This window comes from Triticum dicoccoides, chromosome 7A (genome assembly GCF_002162155.2).
Source record: "Triticum dicoccoides isolate Atlit2015 ecotype Zavitan chromosome 7A, WEW_v2.0, whole genome shotgun sequence".
NCBI lineage: Eukaryota > Viridiplantae > Streptophyta > Magnoliopsida > Poales > Poaceae > Triticum > Triticum dicoccoides.
This window is the reverse complement of record NC_041392.1, coordinates 241,325,453-241,344,084: the sequence shown is the minus strand read 5'-3', so window position 1 is coordinate 241,344,084 and position 18,632 is coordinate 241,325,453. Positions and strand designations below refer to the sequence as shown.

Below are 18,632 nucleotides of genomic sequence, written 5' to 3'. Positions count from 1 at the left end.
TGCCCTCTCGCGCCAGCCGTCCTCCTCGTCGCTCCGGAAGAAGAAGAGGGCCGTGCGCATCGGGTACGGCCGCTCGCCTCAAACCGCCCCCACTCTGCCGCCTACCGTGCCAATCGCTAACACCGCCGCCGCCCCCGCCCCCGCCGCCGCTGCTGCTACGGCTACTATACTTCGTACTACGAGTAGTAGTAGTAGCCTCTCCGATGCTTCTACATATGACGCTGCTCCCCCTATCCCCGTCCAGTACCTTGACCAGCCAGGCAATGACGATGAGAGAGATGCAGCTGTGGTGGATCCGGATGCCAATTCTCTGGATGCAGTCAGCATCAGTTCTTTGGATGCGAAACAGGAGGCGAAAGAAGAAGATGGTGTCAAGGATGCTGAAGAGGCTGGAGTTGCAGTAGTGGGGATCGAGGAGAGGTTGGCTCTGCTTAGATCTCAGATATCTGGCAAGCTTGATTCAGTCCAGCAGAGAGCTGCAGCCGTGGCAGCCAAGAGGAGGCAGCTGGCAGGTAGGCAGAGGAAGGTTGCGGAGGACGTCGGTTCCGCGGCATCCAAGCACAAGGATTTGGAGAGGGAGCTGGAGGAGGCGTGCGAGGCCGAGGACTTTGAGAGGGCCGAGAGGATCAGTGAATCCCTTGCCGCTCTGGAGAAGGACAAAGATCGGTTGTTGACTGCGCTGCGTGATGCGGAGCTTGATTATGATTCGGTGGATTTGGAGTTGCAGGATGTGCTTGAGTCCCGCATAGCCGTGGAGGAGGAAGCTGCTGCCCTTCTCGAGCAGTTTGCAAAGGTAAATCAGCTGTGCGTTCTTTTCCTCACCTTGCATAAAACTGTAATGTCGATGAAAGATGTACTCCTTGAATTCAGGCATCCTTTTAAATAACCATAACTTTGAAATAGATAGGCTTTCATTGCATCAAACCTAGTATTTCTAGAGAGCTACTCAAACATGTTTTCATGTTAACTATCTGCCAATGCTTATACTTTTTTATTGGATAAATATAATATTTGATTTGATGATATCGTAATACATGCATTGCATTGTGTTGATGGCTGCCATCGCTTCCAACAAGATCCATTGGCATAATAATCCAATATAATAAGTATCTAAAAGGTACTGAAAGGTTCGAACAGCAAGATAGTCGTGAAAGAGAAGGATGATTTGAAGTTTTGGACTAGTCCAAACGAATCAATTTGATCAGTTCTATATGATCACGAAAGGACACCAGTGTCCATGTTTACCAGAGCCAGGGAATGGTATTCCCCTTATGAAACTTACTGGCAACTATCTTATATCTACCTGAATACAGTGACAGTTAAATAGATATAGTAATCTATGTTGCTAGAATTTTTGGCAACAACTAATTATGAACCTCTTAAGGATTCGCTACATTTCAGTTTCTGTTCTTCTAGCTCATTAACATTCAATCTCTGTCTTTCTTAGGATGCCACAGAGCATGCTGATTCCGTAAGCAAACAAGCAGAAGAAATGTCCTCGAAAGAAATAGAAGGGTGGCAAACATCAATGGAGTTACTACAAATAAAGAAGCTAGAGATGGAGGTTGAAACAGAATTGGTTTTAGCAGCACGTTCAGGGTTAGAAGGTTCAGTAGAGCATTTGATTAAAGACGATAAGAGAGAAAAGGACATGCTAAGTAAGAAGGGAGATACCCTCACAGTGGAATTAGCTGAGCTGCTGGAGTTGGTGAGATTGAAAGAAGCAGAGATAGCTGAAAACAATGCTCAGATCCAGGAGGTTCAAGAAAGGATCAGTGCAGTGGTCTCCAGATTTCATGGCTCCCAGTCAGATATTGACATGAAGATCAATTCCTTGCAGGAATCCCAAACTAAAATTGATCAAGATACCGAGGCACTTGTCTTAAAAAAGAATGAAATCGACAACTGCATCTCTTCAGCAGAGCAGAAAGACTCAGACTTACGGGAAATCATCAATGCTTGTTCTTCCGAAGCAAAAGCTTGCCAGCAATCAGTTGAAATCAGAAGGAAGCTTGCATTATCAATCTTGAAGTCAAGGCAGGATAGAATTGGGTTATTAAAAATGGAGGAGGAAATTTCGCAAGACATCCAAATGCTCAGGCAACAAACAACTGATGCTAGAACTAGTCTTCAGGTACAATATCTATTCTTTAAATGATTTCTTTTTGCTGATAAAGAACATTGGGTATATACTGAGATATTTTTCAGTGCTGATAAGATCCTCATTCTGAATATTTCTTAATTGATGGGTCTGCAGGAGATATCTTCAAAGAGAGCAGGCATACAGCAAGAGATGGCTACATGTAAGCAGAAGCTGAGCTTTATTGACAAAAGAGGCCCTGAACTAGAGGCTGAAAAGAAGGTTGCTGCTGCTGCAAGGAACTTTAAGGAAGCAGGGAGAATAGCCGCAGAGGCAAAAGCACTGAATTCTGAGAAGGAAGAACTGCGTGCTAAATTGGAGAAAGCTGGTACTGATCTGGAGGTTATAGAAAAGGATATTGCAGCAACCACTGACAAGATACAGGAATGCGAAGGGCTTATTGTGCTCAAAGAACAAGAGTCAGCCATGGCAAGTTACAAAAGGCTCCGTCTGGACTCCTCCGCTGCTAGAGCAGAATTGGCTGCTGCAACTGAAACGGATGACGGTGAGGAAGTGGAGATATTACGCAAAGAAGCTGAAGCCGCGGAATCTAAAGCGCTGGAACTCAAAAACATTGTATAACCTCCAACCGGATAGTGACGAATATATATTTCAGCCTGTAGTTCCTATAGCATTCATAACGAATTCAACATGGCAGCACTTGGCAGAGATGGCATCTTCTTTTGGCCTCTCCCCTGAGACATGAATTGGATAGTGGACTTTTAGACATGGCTGTGCTTTGATACACTTGGTAAAGTTTTGCCCCGTAGCAGAACCCTCCTCCCGGCGAATATGCCTACCTCATTGTTCCTCTAAGCTATCGGCATCTGGGATCTACTCCAAACAGGAGTAGTGTAAATTGAGTGTATACCACCTGTTTTGCATACTCTGAACTCTGAGGAATTTTTTTCCTCCCTCATTTTTGTGTACATTAAGACTGTAATTCTTTTGTTGTGCTGGTTTCTGATTGAATTTACAGCGACGGGTTATCAGTCAAAATGTAATCAGAATAATATATCCATGAATAAAGCTTCTTCTGCTTTGCCATCACATCTTGCAGAAATTGGATGAGCAAACTGTTACAACTTACAAATAAATCAGTGGATGTGTATTCTTTTTGGCAAGACTTTTGGTAAAGCTGTACCTCAGTAGACTGGTTTCTGGTGTGTCTTTTAATATATTTTTGACAGCAGGTTTTCCTGGGCTTTTAAAATGCGATCTTGTGTAATGTACTATGACCAAGCACTGGAGCGTGGAAGCTGTGAACCTCCTAACCTACTCTCTACCTGCCGAACAGAATCACCAAAAGGGGGTGACATACCAGTATGTCTTTCTGCTTGTTCTACTTGTACAATAGATACTTCATGTTGCATATATAAGTTGATGTGTCAAATTTCATGAGCACTTCCAGCTTCAGAGAATGGCGAATACTTCCAAGGGCAAGGTGTGTGTCACTGGAGCCTCTGGCTTTGTTGCCTCTTGGCTTGTCAAGCGACTTCTCGAGTCAGGTTATCATGTTCTAGGGACAGTCAGAGACCCAGGTCCTTCTCCTCTCACTCTAATGATCCACTCTCTTATTCCTCTCGTTGCTGCTAATGATGGAACCCGTTCTTGTTTCTTATTGATAGTGCGCAATTGTTGAAAGTGATAGCAATGTGACGGACATATTTTATTTCCTAATTGGATAGGCAATCAGAAGAAGGTAGCACACCTCTGGAACTTAGCAGGTGCTAAGGAGGGGCTGGAGCTTGTCAGGGCTGACCTCTTGGAAGAAGGGAGCTTCGACGATGCCGTGATGGCCTGTGAGGGCGTCTTCCACACCGCATCGCCTATCATCACTAACGCTGATTCCAAGGCATGCTATACTAACTATGATCACTTCACTGCCCATCTTCTTTTTTTCCCAATTTTGGAAGGTAAAGATGTCCTGTGGTGGTGGGTCTTAATTGGTAGACATGTGATTCCACTTCAATCGCAGGAAGAAATGCTTGATTCGGCGATAAACGGCACTCTAAACGTGCTGAGATCCTGCAAGAAGAATCCATTCCTCAAAAGGGTTGTCCTCACGTCTTCGTCGTCGACCGTGAGGCTGAGAGATGAAGCTGAATTCCCTCCCAACGTGCTGCTGGATGAAACATCATGGAGCTCCGTGGAGTTCTGCGAAAGCATCCAGGTAAATGAATACGATGCTTCGTTTTTATGCCGATGCATCTTTCTTTCCAAACATTTCCCTGAAGAAAGAGTGGGTTGGTTTTCTTCTCGACGTGCTTGGCAGATATGGTACGCTGTTGCGAAGATCCTCGCTGAGAAATCAGCCTGGGAGTTCGCCAAGGAGAACAACATCGACCTCGTGGCCGTTCTTCCGACGTTCGTCATCGGCCCTAACCTCTCCCCTGTGTTAGGCCCCACCGCCTCAGATGTCCTTGGCTTGTTTAAAGGTATATGTTAGCATTTCTGCTGGTCTGATTTGTTCATGTCTTGGGGGTGCCAGCCTGAAGTTATGCTGCTACCCTATGCATCACACTCAAGGCCCTAAACTGAACCATATCGCAGGGGAGACGGAGAAGTTCACCATCTTCGGGAGGATGGGGTACGTCCACATCGACGACGTCGCGAGCTGCCACATCCTGGTCTACGAAACGGCCGACGCCAAGGGGAGGTACATCTGCAACTCGGCGGTTCTGGATAGCAACGAGCTGGTCGCATTGCTCGCGAAACGGTTCCCGTCGTTCCCCATCCCGAAGAGGTCAGTCACCGGCCACCACGCCGGAAGCATATATACATCATCATCGCTGTTGATCATCTGAACACTGCCAGCCTTAGTTTGTTAGCATATATCACCATTCTGAAAATTTGTGTGCAGTTTACCGAACATTTACGGGGAGCAGACGTACGGCTACAACACGTCAAAGATCCGGAAGCTGGGGCTTGAGTTCAGAGGCGTGGAGGAGATGTTCGACGACTCGGTGGAGTCGCTCAAGGCGCATGGCTATCTGCGCGAGGGCGCCGCGTGATGCGGATGAGCGGACAGGATCGATCCGCCGGAGGGAAGAATATGAGGCCGTGGTGCCTGCTCTAGAAGCATTTCAGTTATTACTAACACATGAGAAGAATGCGTTCCCTTTCTTGTCTTTATTTCTGCTTTGGGTGTTCCCTTGCCACTCTGCAGACAGTCATGAACGACAAGGAAATGAAATGTACTCCATGTTGCATTACGTGCCATGTTTCATCCTTTTAGCTCATGGTCAAAGTGGTCTAGAACAGGGACTTCGCTTCCAGGACAATGTTTAGCAAACGTCAACACCATTTTTGCCGCCGAGCCTATGCCCATGCTCGGGGAAGCCTTGTGGACCCCGTAGACCATACCTTTGTCACCGTCGACCTCTGTTTTGCCGGTGGCGGTGGACCGGTGGTCGCTGCCATTAAAGGGTGTCATCTCGGTGTCTCGCTCATGTAGGCCGACTGCAGCCCCGAAGGGGAAGACATCAAAACACCGGTGGAGAGTAATTGTCGTCGGAGCAAACCCTAAAAGATGGCATCATTGTTTGCAAGAAATCATCGTCGGAGCAAAGCCCTTGTTCCAACCGGGTTTGACTGAGAAATATCGCTGTCAGGGACAAATGTTGCGCCCGAAAAAGTTGAGGGATGAAAGCCACACTTAACGACAAGTTGAGCGATGAAAAATGCACTTTACTCTTTAAAAACATTCATTTTCTAAAAGTGTGTGTTTAAATAATATTCATAAACACTTTAAAAATGTTCTCAAATTTAAGAAAATGTTTTATTCCAAAAATATATTTCCTCCCATGTTTTAGGAAAAAGAAAACACTCGCTATAGACTACAGTAGACAGGTTTTTTTAGACACAACTACAGTAGACAGGTAGCTACAGTATCTCGCCATTGGGCCGGCCCAGGGAACGTGGAAGAGCTCCTCGGCCCAAACTGGTTAAATCCAAATCACACATGCCGTCGATTGATGCAAAGCGCAAGATAAGCCATTTTTAGACTTCTAGCGCACTCGCTCCAGTCCAGGCTCAGGCAGGGCTTCCTCATCCTCTCTTATCCTCCTCTTCCGCGGTCACACTTCACATCTCCGTCTTCTTCTACATCCCGCCTCGATCTGGATCGACAAGGTGGGTTATATTCTCATCGATTATCGCCCTCCGCTATGTCCGATTATGGTAGCACCCAATTTCCACCATGCTGTAGATTTTGGGGGGAAAGAGAAACCATCCGTCAACAGCAATGTCCATGGTTTTACGACCGCTCCCCCTTTAGCACTGCCACGGATTACGCCTTTTTCGTACGTACCATCAGATCAATGTGTGCATATGATGATATATATGAACCAACTGAACCTTCTTGTTTGATTCGATGTCCTTAGTTAGTCACCTGCACCGTCGGTGTTCGACGAATTGCTTCACTGCCATGTTTCTTAGCTGAATGAGTGCACCAGGGTTCCAAACTGATAACCTGGCATTATATGTATGATGCTTCATCGCATTTCAGTTGTCGTGCAGAGATTAGCCCTGCAATGGCCAGCGTTGGCGGCGATGCCAAGAAGAGCCTGACGCAGTGGCTCAGGGAGAAAGGGTTCGACGAGGAGGCCATCGGGCGCATGTCGAAGCGGTGCAGGAACCTGCCGAACCTCGACGCTGGCGAGGCCTCCGGGGTCTGGGACTACCTCCTCAACGACGTCAAGATCGAGCAGCGGAAGCTGCGGTACGTGGTGACCAAGTGCCCCAAGGTGCTCACCATGTCCGTCAATGACAAGCTCGTCCCCACGGTCCAGTGCCTCACCACGCTGCAGGCCAAGCCCGGGGAGATCGCGCAGGCCATCGTCAAGTTCCCGCCGATACTGTTCCACAGCGTGGAGGAGAAGCTCTGCCCTCTCCTCGCCTTCTTCCAGACGCTGGCCATCTCCGAGAAGCAGCTCGCCAAGCTGCTCATGATCAACCCGCGCCTCATCAGCTACAGCATCCAGGCCAAGTTCTCCCAGACGGTCGACTTCCTCGTCGGCCTTGGCATCAACAGGGAGGTCATGATCGGCAAGATCCTGACCAAGGAGCCATACATCATGGGATACAGCATCGATAAAAGGCTGCGCCCTACTGCCGAGTTCCTCAAGTCCGCAGTCGGGTTGCAGGGGTCATATCTCCAGAGGGTCATCATGAATTTCCCTAGCATACTGTCACGAGACGTCGACAAGACTCTGCGGCCCAATTTGGTGTTCCTGCAGAGCGCTGGATTCAGCAAGGATCAGATCATGAAATTGGTGGCTGGATACCCTCCTGTTCTCATCAAGAGTATCAAGCATTGCTTGGAGCCAAGGGTGAAGTTCCTGGTTGAAGAAATGGGGCGGGACAAGGGCGAGGTGGTAGATTACCCCCAATTCTTTCACCATGGTCTCAAGAGGAGCCTGGAGTACCGTCACAAGATACTCAAGCAGATGAATTCAAGGTGCAGTCTCAGTGAGATGCTCGACTGTAATCAGAAGAAGTTTGCCATGAAATTTGGTTTGATCCCAGTAGCTTAGGGCCTGGTCTTCTTGTCTCTTCAGTTCCCATGTAGCATGTTTTATATTCAGGTGAATGTTTTATTTTTGTACCATTGGCCGTGTTGTTTCTTGAACATTTTGGGCATTGAGAATCCAAGCATTTTGCTTTAACTAGATGTTTTCCGAATGTTCAGTGCAACTGCCTCTTTCAACAAGTGGCTTGAGTATGTATTTTTCATATTTCTTCCAAGGAAAGCGTGTGAATTTTCCAGCTGTCATGTTCTATTCATTTCAAATGCATAATTTTACTCCCCTAAAATACTATCACAGTCACCTAATTACACAGTTACGCACACACACACACACATACACACACACACACACACACACACACACACACCAGTTAATGATTTCCAGTTCATTACTTACAAGCACAATTTGGGAAAGCAAAATACAGTGCCTACTCAGCCAAATTTCTGTGTACAGTGTATCTGAAAGAAGACTTATAGGGCAACCATTCAACACACTTATCTATCCTCCTCCTAAGACATTTATTTATTTCTTTTTGCTGTGCTTCAGGCATACTCTTGCATACCATCTCAATCAGATCAGGCAACTCCAGTGTAGCATCCTTTGCATAGTAGTGGAGAATTTTGGGAAGAAAGATGATATGCTTCCTGACCATGACATTAGCTCTAATAAACTCAGTCTTAGCTTGATCCAGTTGATGGTACAATTTCTTGGCTGTGTACAACCTTACCTGCATAGATTTTGTACAGTAAGAATAATGTGATCACTTTACAGTTAAATGCAGAGATTTCTTACAGTAAGAATAATGTGGTCATTTTGCAGTTAAAATGTCAGCATTAGCTGTAAAACTTACAGGTGGATCTGAAAATGCTCCAGTTGAAAGACTAAAGTGAGCAAGCGGCTCTGGCTGATGAAGAGCATATGGATGTGTGGAGCTTCCTGATGCTGATTTCTTCGTGGGAGTAAATAGCGTGCGAACCCACTGTATGACCATTAATTTGTTAGCGCCTTTCCTTTTAAAATTTGATTGTGTTTGTACTGCTAATGGAAACTGCAATGCAGGTGCATGCCATACCAGGGAAGGACGATGGGATTGACATCCAAGAATTGAGTTTTGAATAATCTGAGAGTTTACTGAATGCCCGCCCACGTCATATGCAGCCTGACAAACATATTTCTCAAGTAAAGTTAAGTTCAAATATGACTAGTGATGACAATATAGTCATTCAAATTTCGATAATTGTATATGTACCTTCAGAATCATGTCTGAACTTTTCATGCGTTTGTCCTGAAGTCCATAAGCCATAAAAGCCTGTCATATTTAAGAAGCCTCTGCGGGTTAGACATGAATATATTTTGAGGTTAACATGAACACATTTAAAGTAAGAGTTTTTATCTATATTGAACATACATGCATCACTAAAGCGTTGTGGATGTTGATCCAAAAACAGAGCTGCTCCTCATGTGCCATCTTTGTAGGGTCGATTTTCTCAAGCCGCTTTATCAATGCTCTGAGACCAAGACAAAATGCGATGTTGAGATGGAAGAGTGGTTTATTGTTTTGCATATTCATTTTCAGAGTTGCTTACCTGATAGTTTCAAGCATTTTAGAGGCATAGTCGAACTTGTCTGCATCAATATTTATCCTTGGAAAAATTATCATCCCACTGTACTGGTCATTATTCTCACTCAATGTACCATATTTGTCAGAGCTTGCGTCAACGTTGCAGCTGAGTCGGGGGCTCCAACTATCGACACGGTGCTTTAGAGAAAAGGTACTCGATGCAGAAGAGAAGGAAGGAGTTGACAAAGTCTCGGAATCAACATCCTGTGATGGGCTGCTCGCGAGTTTGCAGTACACCGCAGAAATGCATCTTAGAATGTCCTCGGAAAGCTTGCATGCAATCCTGGGCACATATTCTGCAATAGAAGCACTCAAGAAATTTGCAAGACTAGAATGCCCTGAAGTTGATCTTGGCAGTCCCTGTGAATACTTCAATGATATGAAAGCTGCATCAGATCATCTCACTTTGGGAGGTTTCATTAGAAAAAGCTAAAGCTTGTATTCTCAAAGAAAGAAAGAAAAATATTTAGATAACATTGGCATGAGTTTGGGGGATTAAGCTGACTAGCTTTGATGGTAAATAATGAATGAACGAAGAAGAAAAACCGTCCATACATGTCTACGATCTGAAACTGTTGGCAGGTTGTAGGATGCTGACTCCTTGATATCTCTCAACCGGAGAGCACCTTCATCAGCTTTCTTTCTGCTGCCTTGACGGTGCGTTTCTTGACCCATCTGACCATAAACTTTATAGCCTTAGTACACGGTCTGCTATCTGAATTTCTATGCAGTATAAAGTCCCAACATTGAAATCCTTCGAAGGTGGCAGGCAGAGTGTGTACCTGACCAGAAACACGAGGGGAGATGCCCAGGTATTGATCAAATGTCGCCCTGTAGAGCGAAAGCAAATGCAGTTCCCTGCGTACGACTTCCTCCTCAAGGGCTGCTATCTCCCAAACCAATTCTGCAACGGGCTGCATTCCCCACAAGAACAATCATAACTTGGTTAAAAGGCAGCATAGCAAGCATGTATAATTAACTTATTATTAATTTTCTTCTGTACTATTTAAAGTTGAAAGCTGACATACTGTTCCTGAGTATAGAAGATAGGCAATTTAAAGGGGGGAAAAGAGAGCATAATCATGGCTCATGGCCTTGGTTACAACTCCCTAGATATGACAAACATCATTTTGTTGCTAAAGGTGATAAACTTAAGGTACTGAGAAAAGGTAAGATGATGATAGCTTTATAAAGTATTGATACAAGACCTGCATTGAACAGCTTTACTTCAGCTTTTGGAAACGATTAGGCCGTTGAGATCATGAAATAGTTTATTTGTATCTGGAACAAACCTTCGACATAGCCTTTTCATTTGGTTCTGCTGTAGTAATCATGGGGTGGTCTTGAAACTGCTCTGCTAGGTTGAGTGAATATCTTCTATGGGGAATATTATCCTGATTGGTTGTCTGCACGATCATTAAAGCATGAAGGAGAAAGAAACTCAGTAAGAAAGTAGAATCTGAAGAGTAGTAGCATTACTATTTTTATGTACAATAGTACAACATATAAAATTCATCAGTAAGAGCAAAAACAAAAGGGGAGCCTAGATTACCCACAGGTTTGTTATACGAGAATCGCGGTGTTATGTCCGATAGATTTCCATGTGTGCTTGCAACACTGAAAATATAAGAAATGAAGTTAGAAAATGCTTAGTCAGGCACATATTCATTTAAAGTAACTGTTTGTCCAAAAAAGAGAGAATTAAATAAATGCAAAAACTGGATATCTTTTGTATTGAAATATATAATGTTCTGTCATTTGAAAAAGAAGAAAAAGAAAAATCAAATGTTCTTTTGGTCAAAAGGACTAGCAAGACTGCAAGAACATTAGGAAACATACACGGTGCTGGAAAATGATGTGCAAGTACAACTGTCAACATTGGTATTCCCCTTTACATTCAGAAAAGAAGGGGAAAACATCAGCGCTGCTACGGCACGGCTTCGGTAATATTATGATGCTGATACAACCGTGTAAGATTGGCAGAAAATATACGTAAGTATTGATCAAAACGGCTAGAATTGTCCTGCATATATGCATGCTCTGTCAAAACTGCTCTTTATACCTTTTTACTCCCTCCGTAAATTAATATAAGAGCGTTTAGAATACTAAATTAGTAATCTAAACGCTCTTATATCAGTTTACGGAGGGAGTACTAGTTATCATCTCGCCGAAAGAAAGAGCTTACCCTGGAGAACTGCTAGAAGAACAAATTTGATGATCACCATGCTGAAAAGATTGGTGGAACTGCGTATACTAACCTTCGGGTGTGGCGGTGTTGCAGGCGAGAAGACGAGTGGCCAACCTTTGGTGTCTCCATGGCTAATGCTGAGTTCTGCTTCTCCTTGGTTGCTGCTTCTGCTTAGCCCGTGCTTGAGTCACCAAGAACCTGCCAACCATTGAGGCCAAAGCACGTACTGCAATCAGTATCCAGTTCTCCATAGCTAGCTGGAGAGAAGGACAAAGTCATCTAATCACTCGGCTAATGAACTTACCAAGCTCGTACATCATGAGTTACTGCTGTGTACTACAAGCCGCCAATGGAAACAGAAGAACTTAAGGAGGCTATGATTGATCAGCCTGGTCCGGGTGATGAGAAAACCTTCTCTACCTCTCCCAGCTCCACCAGACAGAGAAGGCAAAGGGAAGGGAAGAAAAATTGGAAGGAAAATGCAGAGTTTTGCTCGACAACGGTACTAGAGACAAGCAAGAGCCAATGGAGCTCAGCTCAACAGAAATGATGAGCAGAGGACGCACTAATGCCGGCAGTTGTATATAGGCATAGGGAGATAATCATGAGCCATATGTACGTTATAGGAGATGGTATTTAAGACTCAACGAGAGGAGCAGCTAAGGATTAGCCAAAGGACGAGGTGAGCTGACCCACGGAGGCCAAAGAAGCAAAGGGAAAGCAAATGCAGCCTGCAGGAAGATACGGTGCAGTGAAAGGATGGTAAAACTCAAGGGAAAAGCAGAGGTTAAAAGGGAGCGAGGAGGAAGAAGAAAAGAAGAGAAAATGGAGGAGCAGTGGCGCCTATCAGTGTGTCTCCCTCCCCCCCTGCCGATTCCTCCATTAAAAGAACAGAGAAAGGCGAACGGCTACACACAGTGGGATGTCATGGCGAAGTGGACGCAATGATAGGATTAAGATGTCTGTAGGGAGAGGTTTTTGTGACGGCACAGCAGCTGCAACATGGACAGCGACCGGCACCCAATCTCACTAGTGCGATGTAGTATATATTTCGAAATTCAGTGACATGATGACCTATTTTTTAGAAAAGGAAAAAATTGTAATCATCATCTTTCTTAGTTTATGGAACAAGAAGGAAATCAATATGAGCAAACCATGATCCAGACAGAAAAAATCTCAGGGGAAAAATAAAATGGATCGAGTATGGGAGAAAGAGTGTGCATGATTAGGTGGGCGTGGGCGTGGGCGGGGGGCAGGGCGAGCAGCTGGGGATTAGGTTGGGGTGTTGCTGCCACCCTTGGCCCATTTTTGAGTAGAAACAATTAATAGGCCCGCAACCACCGCAACCACTGAACTGCGCATCGCATCGCATGCCTTCCCTCGTCAGGCGTCTCGTCGGAGCTTCAGCTAACCCATTCATTATTACGTGCATGGTCATGCATGATGCGTGCGTTCCGTTTGCAGCTTACAGGAGCCGTTTGGTGTACCGGAAGCCAGTTGGATTTGTTAAATTAGCTACTCCCTCCGTTCACTTTTATAAGTCGTTTCAGACAAGTGAAATTGTGCTGTTTTGCACATTGTCTGAAACATCTACAAAGCCTTATAAAAATGAACAGAGGGACTACTAGCAGTGCAGTGCTGGAAACATCGCAGAGATTCGGATGCATGTAGCCCTAGGTGAACTATGCTACTGCTAGTACACAGTAGAACGGGAGATGGTGAGATTTTCTTGATTGTTGGCTTTCCGGCGGTTGCTCATGGAAAGAAACTCTGCAACGACGTTGGTGTCTGGCTACAGTAGATGCTGCTGGATAGCTGGGATGTGGACACCAATTTAGTTGAGGAGAAGCTGGCAAAGATGGGGCCTGGCCAAAGGGTGCCATGGATGGAATGGGACCGGCTGCAGTCGCATGCATACTTGCATAGCGGTGAAAGACGGTGAGCGAAAGAGGAGGAAAGCTCTCTCTCGGCGAGGCGCGCGCGGCAACCGGCCGGCCGGCCGGCAGGTAAAAAAGTAGAGACGAAAGGGCCTCCATCAACCCGGACGTCGTCAAAAGGAAAGGGAGAGAGATACAGTCGTTGCTGGGGAACGACTTATCTAATATAAGTACTACAACTTGAAGAAAAACACACATATACTCCAGGAATTCGTCCTCGTCAATTTAGATATGTGCAGCCATGCAAAAAAATAAAATTAGATATGTGCAGTAGCGGAGATAGGATTTATACATGTCTACTGTCATCTGTGGTAGACAAGAGGGAGAAGAGAAAACATGTGGGGTCAAGCTTAATATCATTCAGGTTTAGCGAAGAACTTTTCTCCATGCCTAGCCTAGGCCCAAGTCTCTGGCTGCCGGGACCTATCTCTACCTCGTGCGAGTATGCCAAGTGGTTGCGTGCATCACTCGATAATGCAGATGCCAAGGGTCTTTCCTTTTTTTCACATAAAAAACTTTGTTTGAATGTGCGAGATACTAGTATTACTTGCGTCTGGGTTGATGAGGAGGGTTTGAATATGCTTGAAACTTTGTTGATACTAGTATTACTTGCGTCTGGGTTGAATATGCTTGAAACTTTGTTATAATGCAGATGCCAAGGGTTTATTAATACTCATTGTATTCTAGGTCAAGTTTAACAACATATTTGCCTAGCAAAATGTTAATGTATGCCGCAACAAAATATTGTTGGATTCAAATGTAGTTTTCAATGCTAGTATTATTTTTATTATATGTATCTTATATTTTATTAGTTAAAATCATGATTAAATGACCCAAATATGAAGGGGCTAGTAAACACATACCTGGTGTTCTTGATAGGTGTCACTGTCACTGACTGGAGACTTCTTGTGTGGCAAAATCGGACTACTCCCTTCGTTCCTATAAGTCTTTCTAAATATTCTAATATAGACTACTACATACATACGGAGTGAAACGAGTGAATGTACACTCTAAAATATGTTTATATTCATATGTAGTTCATATTCAAATCTCTAAAAAAATTATATTTAGGAATGAAGGGAGTAGTATACAGGTCCAATCATCTGTTCTGCTATCAAAATGTTTCCAACCGGTGATCCAGTATGCTGTGAAAAATTAGGCGCGAACAAAAGATTTTGTTGAACTTTTCCAAGTGTTAGGGTCATATATGAAACTCTAGATCCAAAAAGTTATGGTTATTTCGCAAAAAGAAGAGGAAAAAAAAACACCGCGCGAGCGACTCTGCCGCTGCTCTGCCTCCAAGTTGAAGTTGGCCCAGCTGCGCGCGTTTATCTATCTGCCGGCAGGTGCTGGTCCTGCCGACACTTTACAGCTTACAGCACAGACGGGCGAGCTTCTCCCGCGCATGATCAGTGAAGGCAAACAGCAAGAACGACATGGAAGGAATAGTGTTGAGTATATTATGTACATGTATATTTGTGTGTAGGGCTTATTTTATGTTCGTTTGTATAGTTGAGGTTGTGGTCCATCTCTGTATTTATATATACGTGTCTGATGCATCGATCAATATATCGAGATTGCACAATCCATAACTTGTTCTTCTACATGGTATCTATCACAGCACGATCCTAAACCCTAAAGCCGCCGCCGCCGTGTCGGGGAAACTGATCCACGAACACCTATGGGGATCGGCGGACCGAGCCCCTTTCGATTCGGTGAGGGCGGAGGTTGAACAAAGAGCGGATCGAGGCGGTACACGCGAGCAGTTTTACCCAGCTTCGGGCCGCACGGATGCGTAAAACCCTACTGCTGCTTGTTGGATTGTATTGAATCCTTGCTCAGGAGCGATGGACGCTATCAGACTGAGTGTGGGAGTGTTTCTGGTGTTTCGAATGAGCCGAACCCCTTCTACGTTGCGCTTGGGCCTCCTTTTATACTTTCAAGGGGTCACCGACAGGTGGCAACGTAGACTAGAAGGGTAAAAATGGAAAAGGATGCGGTAGGTGCAGCTACCGCTACTGTGGACACAGTGCACCCTACCTAACTCTGACGACAGGGGACAAGGTCATTGAATGCCTGTCTGAGTTACCTAAACAGTGCAAAAAATGACCGTTAGGAGCACCACCGTTCGCCACGATGGCCTTCTCTTCATCTCCGCTTGCCACCGCGTACCCCTGGCTGCACAGCCTCCTGCCACGTGTGCTTGGGAGAGTCCTAGAGCGACACGTTAGCAGGTGTGCTGGAGCGCGGGCACGAAGTGGGGGTTTCCCGCGGCAAGCTCCTTGCCGCGGTCGTCGTCTTGTCGTGTTTGGGAGCTTGTTGCTCACCGGGCCTTGCCGGGGCGCAGGGCGCGTCGCGACGAGCTTTCTTGGTATGCCTTGAGTGGCCTTCCCGGCAAGCTCCTCTTGCCGGGGTCTTGTCTCTTCCCGGCAAGATCCTCTTGCCGGGGCCTTGTCTCTTCATCTTGAATGCTTTGTTCTTGAATGGTCTTCAAGGGAACCACGGAGGGTCTTGGCGGTCACCCGGCAAGCCTTGCCGCGGGATGCCGCAACTGCCCGTGCACGAGTTCGGGATACTAGGGTACCCCTACTCTAGTACACCGACAGGAGCCCCCGGGCCTGGGCCACACACGGTGCCGAGCGCTGTTGGGCCAGGCCCAAAACAGTGCACAGGCACGCGGGGCCTAGGTCACGTCGCATATCTCTCCGCTCCCACCGCGCACGCCCAGAACGGCACGCGTCAAACGCAGCGTCGTGGGTGACGCGGGCGGCGTGCGCGGGGCTAAGCCCCTCGAGCATGCGTCAGACCACGATGATGGGGACGGTTCACGCCCTCCTCCCTGAACGGAGGTAGGCATGGGGGCGTGGTGCATTTACTGGACGGGGCCGGTGCGCGGTTTTCGGGACGTCCACTCCCCGCGATCACGAGGAGGAGCGAGGCTGCCTCACCCGTTGCCTTGGTTCTGCATCCTCGCCACGCGGCTCCCATGCGCTTGGGGTCGCGGACGGTGGAAGTGGGAAACTGAGCCGTCGCGAGCAGAGGCAGCGGGTTGGCCCGACTCCCTGCTCTTCCCGTGCCTTGATTCGCTGAGCGGGGCGGCCGAGCCCCCACCTCGCTCCTTTTGCCCTTTTCGCCTCCTTGACCTGCCTCCTGAAGAGAGGGACAGGAAAGGGATTACGGGCATCTTATCTTTTTAATTTGTAAGTCTTCGGGCCTTAGCTGTATCTAAAACTTGTAATCCTCTCTTTCATGTTTTTCATCCTCTATGGACTGTACCTGAGTGGGATGTTTTTTTAATGAAAAGGGGATGCTTGTCGGGTTATTTGTCTCGCGAGTTAAACCCACGCCAAGGAGCAAATCCTTGGTATCCCTCGGACAGACATTTCATCTCCCGACAACAAGCCCTGCCGCCTTCCCACGTCGCTCGGCCTTTCTCACGCCTTTGACGGAGGCGGGAACAAGGTGGGTGCGGTCTCCTCGTTTCATCCCTTTGCTGCCGCGACTATGACCAAACTTGGCCCCGGGAACGAGCCCCAGGGCCTAGAGTTGAGGGAGCACGGCAGTTTTCGGGAAGAAACGCGGTTTCGCATTCCCCAGTCCGTAAGAGGATGCATGATGAGGGATGAAAGACTTATCTGATATTGCAGCCCCCGGCAACTCTAGTTTGCCGTGGTCGATTCTTGGCACTCGCAGCCCCCAGCGATACTGGCTTGCCGGGGCCCAGGTGCCGGCGTGCCCTTCTTCTCCTTTTCGTCCTCAAGCAGTCTGGCCAGGATATGCGAGCCCTGCGAACGAAAGAGAAGCAAAAGGACGGACACTCGACCTCTAGCATGCATGCTATAACCCCGGGTGGAAGGCTTCGGGTATTCTTCCGACGAGGAACTCCAACCCGGCGCCAAGCTCACTCTGTTATTCAAAGGCGTGGCGGCGACGCTCCAGCAACTCCGGGAACGGATCCCAAAGCAGTTGGCCGACGAGTCACGCTCGATTTGTGCCGGAGTTCTGGAGAAGGTGCCGGTGAAGGTGGCCTTCCGCAATCCGGGCCTCAACCTCACCAACGTCCTCAAGAGGTTGCCGGCGGACGCTGATCTTGACGCACTTAAGGCCCTCATCGCATCCATTGTGGACAGGGTGAACGAGGTCAAACGGGTTGACGGTGGTCGCGTAGATTAGGCCGTCCGTTTTCTTCTTTCCTTGTCGCTGCCAGCCATGTCACGGGAACACTTTATTAGAGGCGCGACAAGTTATTTTTGTAATATAACTCTATCTTAGACAAAAAATTGTTGTGTTACTTCCTTTACTCGACTCTTGGCTTTGTATGGTTCTGCCCTACGCTTTCTAGGGAAACTTGCCGGTGCAGGCACCCTTGCCGCGAGCGCCGAGTACGGAACTTCAGCAGCCTGTTGGCGGGGTCGCTACCGACAAGCAACCTTGTCGCAACTAGTTGCAGCTCACTTAAGTTGTTGAGCGAACTCGAAACAAAGTAAGGGCGCTAGCGGCTCACTTAAGTTGCTGAGCGGACTCGAAGCAAAGTAAGGGCGCTAGCAGCTCACTTAAGTTGTTGAGCGGACTCGAAACAAAGTAAAGGCGCAACTAGCTATGAGTTGGTTCCTCCGCGCACAGGTTTTCCATACAAAGCACGGTCGTTCAAGGAAAATAACTTAAAAACTTAAAAAACTGATTGCTCAAGCTTTAGCAACTTAGCTTTTCTGTCGTCTGCTTCCCGGCAAGGAGAAACTTTTTTGAACGGCCTGGTCCACACCATTATCTTCTCTCCCCCCCGGTAAACTTTGTGGGCGAGGGAACCTTCCTTTCCCTTTAGAAGAAAAAGAAAGAAGAGAAAATAATAGTATGGAGCTCTTCGGCTCGTTATTGCTTACCGGGGTCTGGTGCTGCACAAAGTGTCAGATAACATATGCGAAAAAGGATTATAGCATAAAAAAAACTGACAAGATGTGCGGGGCACATGAACTTTACTGGTGCACGGGGTCTGCGCCCGGCTTTGTACAAAGGATTACATGCAACAGCGGCAAGACTTGTACAAAAGGTGGTTGCCGGAAAAGCTTCCGGCAACCGCGCCCTACGGGTAAAACTTACGAAGATGTTCAATGTTCCAGGAGTTGCTCACCGGAATGCCATCTTCGGTCTCAAGGCGGACAGCGCCGGGCCTATTGACTCGTTTCACCCGATAAGGGCCTTCCCACTTCGGCGTCAA

General features: G+C 46.8%; 4 protein-coding genes across 7 annotated transcripts in view; 3 read left to right on the top strand and 1 right to left on the bottom strand.

Moving 5' to 3' along the window:
• Window positions 1-3,187, top strand: part of LOC119333422 (GRIP and coiled-coil domain-containing protein C27D7.02c-like) — a 4,036-nt gene extending 849 nt beyond the window's left edge. Inside the window, exons 2-4 of the mRNA XM_037606319.1 lie at window positions 2-793; window positions 1,448-2,134; window positions 2,258-3,187. Coding sequence (XP_037462216.1) covers window positions 2-793; window positions 1,448-2,134; window positions 2,258-2,722 — 1,944 coding nt within the window. The 3' untranslated portion in view covers window positions 2,723-3,187. The remainder of the gene's footprint in view (window position 1; window positions 794-1,447; window positions 2,135-2,257) is intronic.
• A 109-nt stretch (window positions 3,188-3,296) lies between these two features.
• On the top strand, window positions 3,297-5,355 carry LOC119329247 (tetraketide alpha-pyrone reductase 1-like). 2 transcript variants are annotated; one of them, XM_037602260.1, is made up of 7 exons: window positions 3,297-3,463; window positions 3,552-3,681; window positions 3,829-3,995; window positions 4,119-4,313; window positions 4,416-4,578; window positions 4,694-4,886; window positions 5,004-5,355. In XM_037602260.1, exons 1-7 carry the CDS (start codon window positions 3,353-3,355, stop codon window positions 5,152-5,154), a joined length of 1,110 nt encoding a protein of 369 aa, XP_037458157.1. In that variant the 5' UTR covers window positions 3,297-3,352; the 3' UTR covers window positions 5,155-5,355. The 2 variants fall into 2 exon arrangements, with proteins under 2 accessions (XP_037458157.1, XP_037458156.1); XM_037602259.1 differs by having other exon boundaries at window positions 3,829-4,313.
• Window positions 5,356-6,135: 780 nt separating this feature from the next.
• On the top strand, window positions 6,136-7,825 carry LOC119329430 (transcription termination factor MTERF6, chloroplastic/mitochondrial-like). Of its 2 annotated transcripts, none has more exons than XM_037602474.1 (2): window positions 6,136-6,274; window positions 6,662-7,825. In XM_037602474.1, the coding sequence occupies exon 2, from the start codon at window positions 6,676-6,678 to the stop codon at window positions 7,675-7,677; it is 1,002 nt and encodes a 333-aa protein (XP_037458371.1). In that variant the 5' UTR covers window positions 6,136-6,274; window positions 6,662-6,675; the 3' UTR covers window positions 7,678-7,825. The 2 variants fall into 2 exon arrangements, with proteins under 2 accessions (XP_037458371.1, XP_037458372.1); XM_037602475.1 differs by having other exon boundaries at window positions 6,651-7,825.
• A 250-nt stretch (window positions 7,826-8,075) lies between these two features.
• Window positions 8,076-12,428, bottom strand: LOC119329429. 2 transcript variants are annotated; one of them, XM_037602473.1, is made up of 12 exons: window positions 11,785-12,428; window positions 11,551-11,678; window positions 10,849-10,909; window positions 10,585-10,698; window positions 10,075-10,206; window positions 9,848-9,967; window positions 9,258-9,652; window positions 9,080-9,179; window positions 8,921-8,980; window positions 8,744-8,830; window positions 8,522-8,650; window positions 8,076-8,398 (listed from the first exon to the last, which is right to left on the bottom strand). In XM_037602473.1, the coding sequence occupies exons 2-12, from the start codon at window positions 11,607-11,609 to the stop codon at window positions 8,099-8,101; spliced, it is 1,557 nt and encodes a 518-aa protein (XP_037458370.1). In that variant the 5' UTR covers window positions 11,610-11,678; window positions 11,785-12,428; the 3' UTR covers window positions 8,076-8,098. The 2 variants fall into 2 exon arrangements, with proteins under 2 accessions (XP_037458370.1, XP_037458369.1); XM_037602472.1 differs by having other exon boundaries at window positions 9,258-9,661; window positions 11,785-12,426.
• Window positions 12,429-18,632: the final 6,204 nt, after the last annotated feature.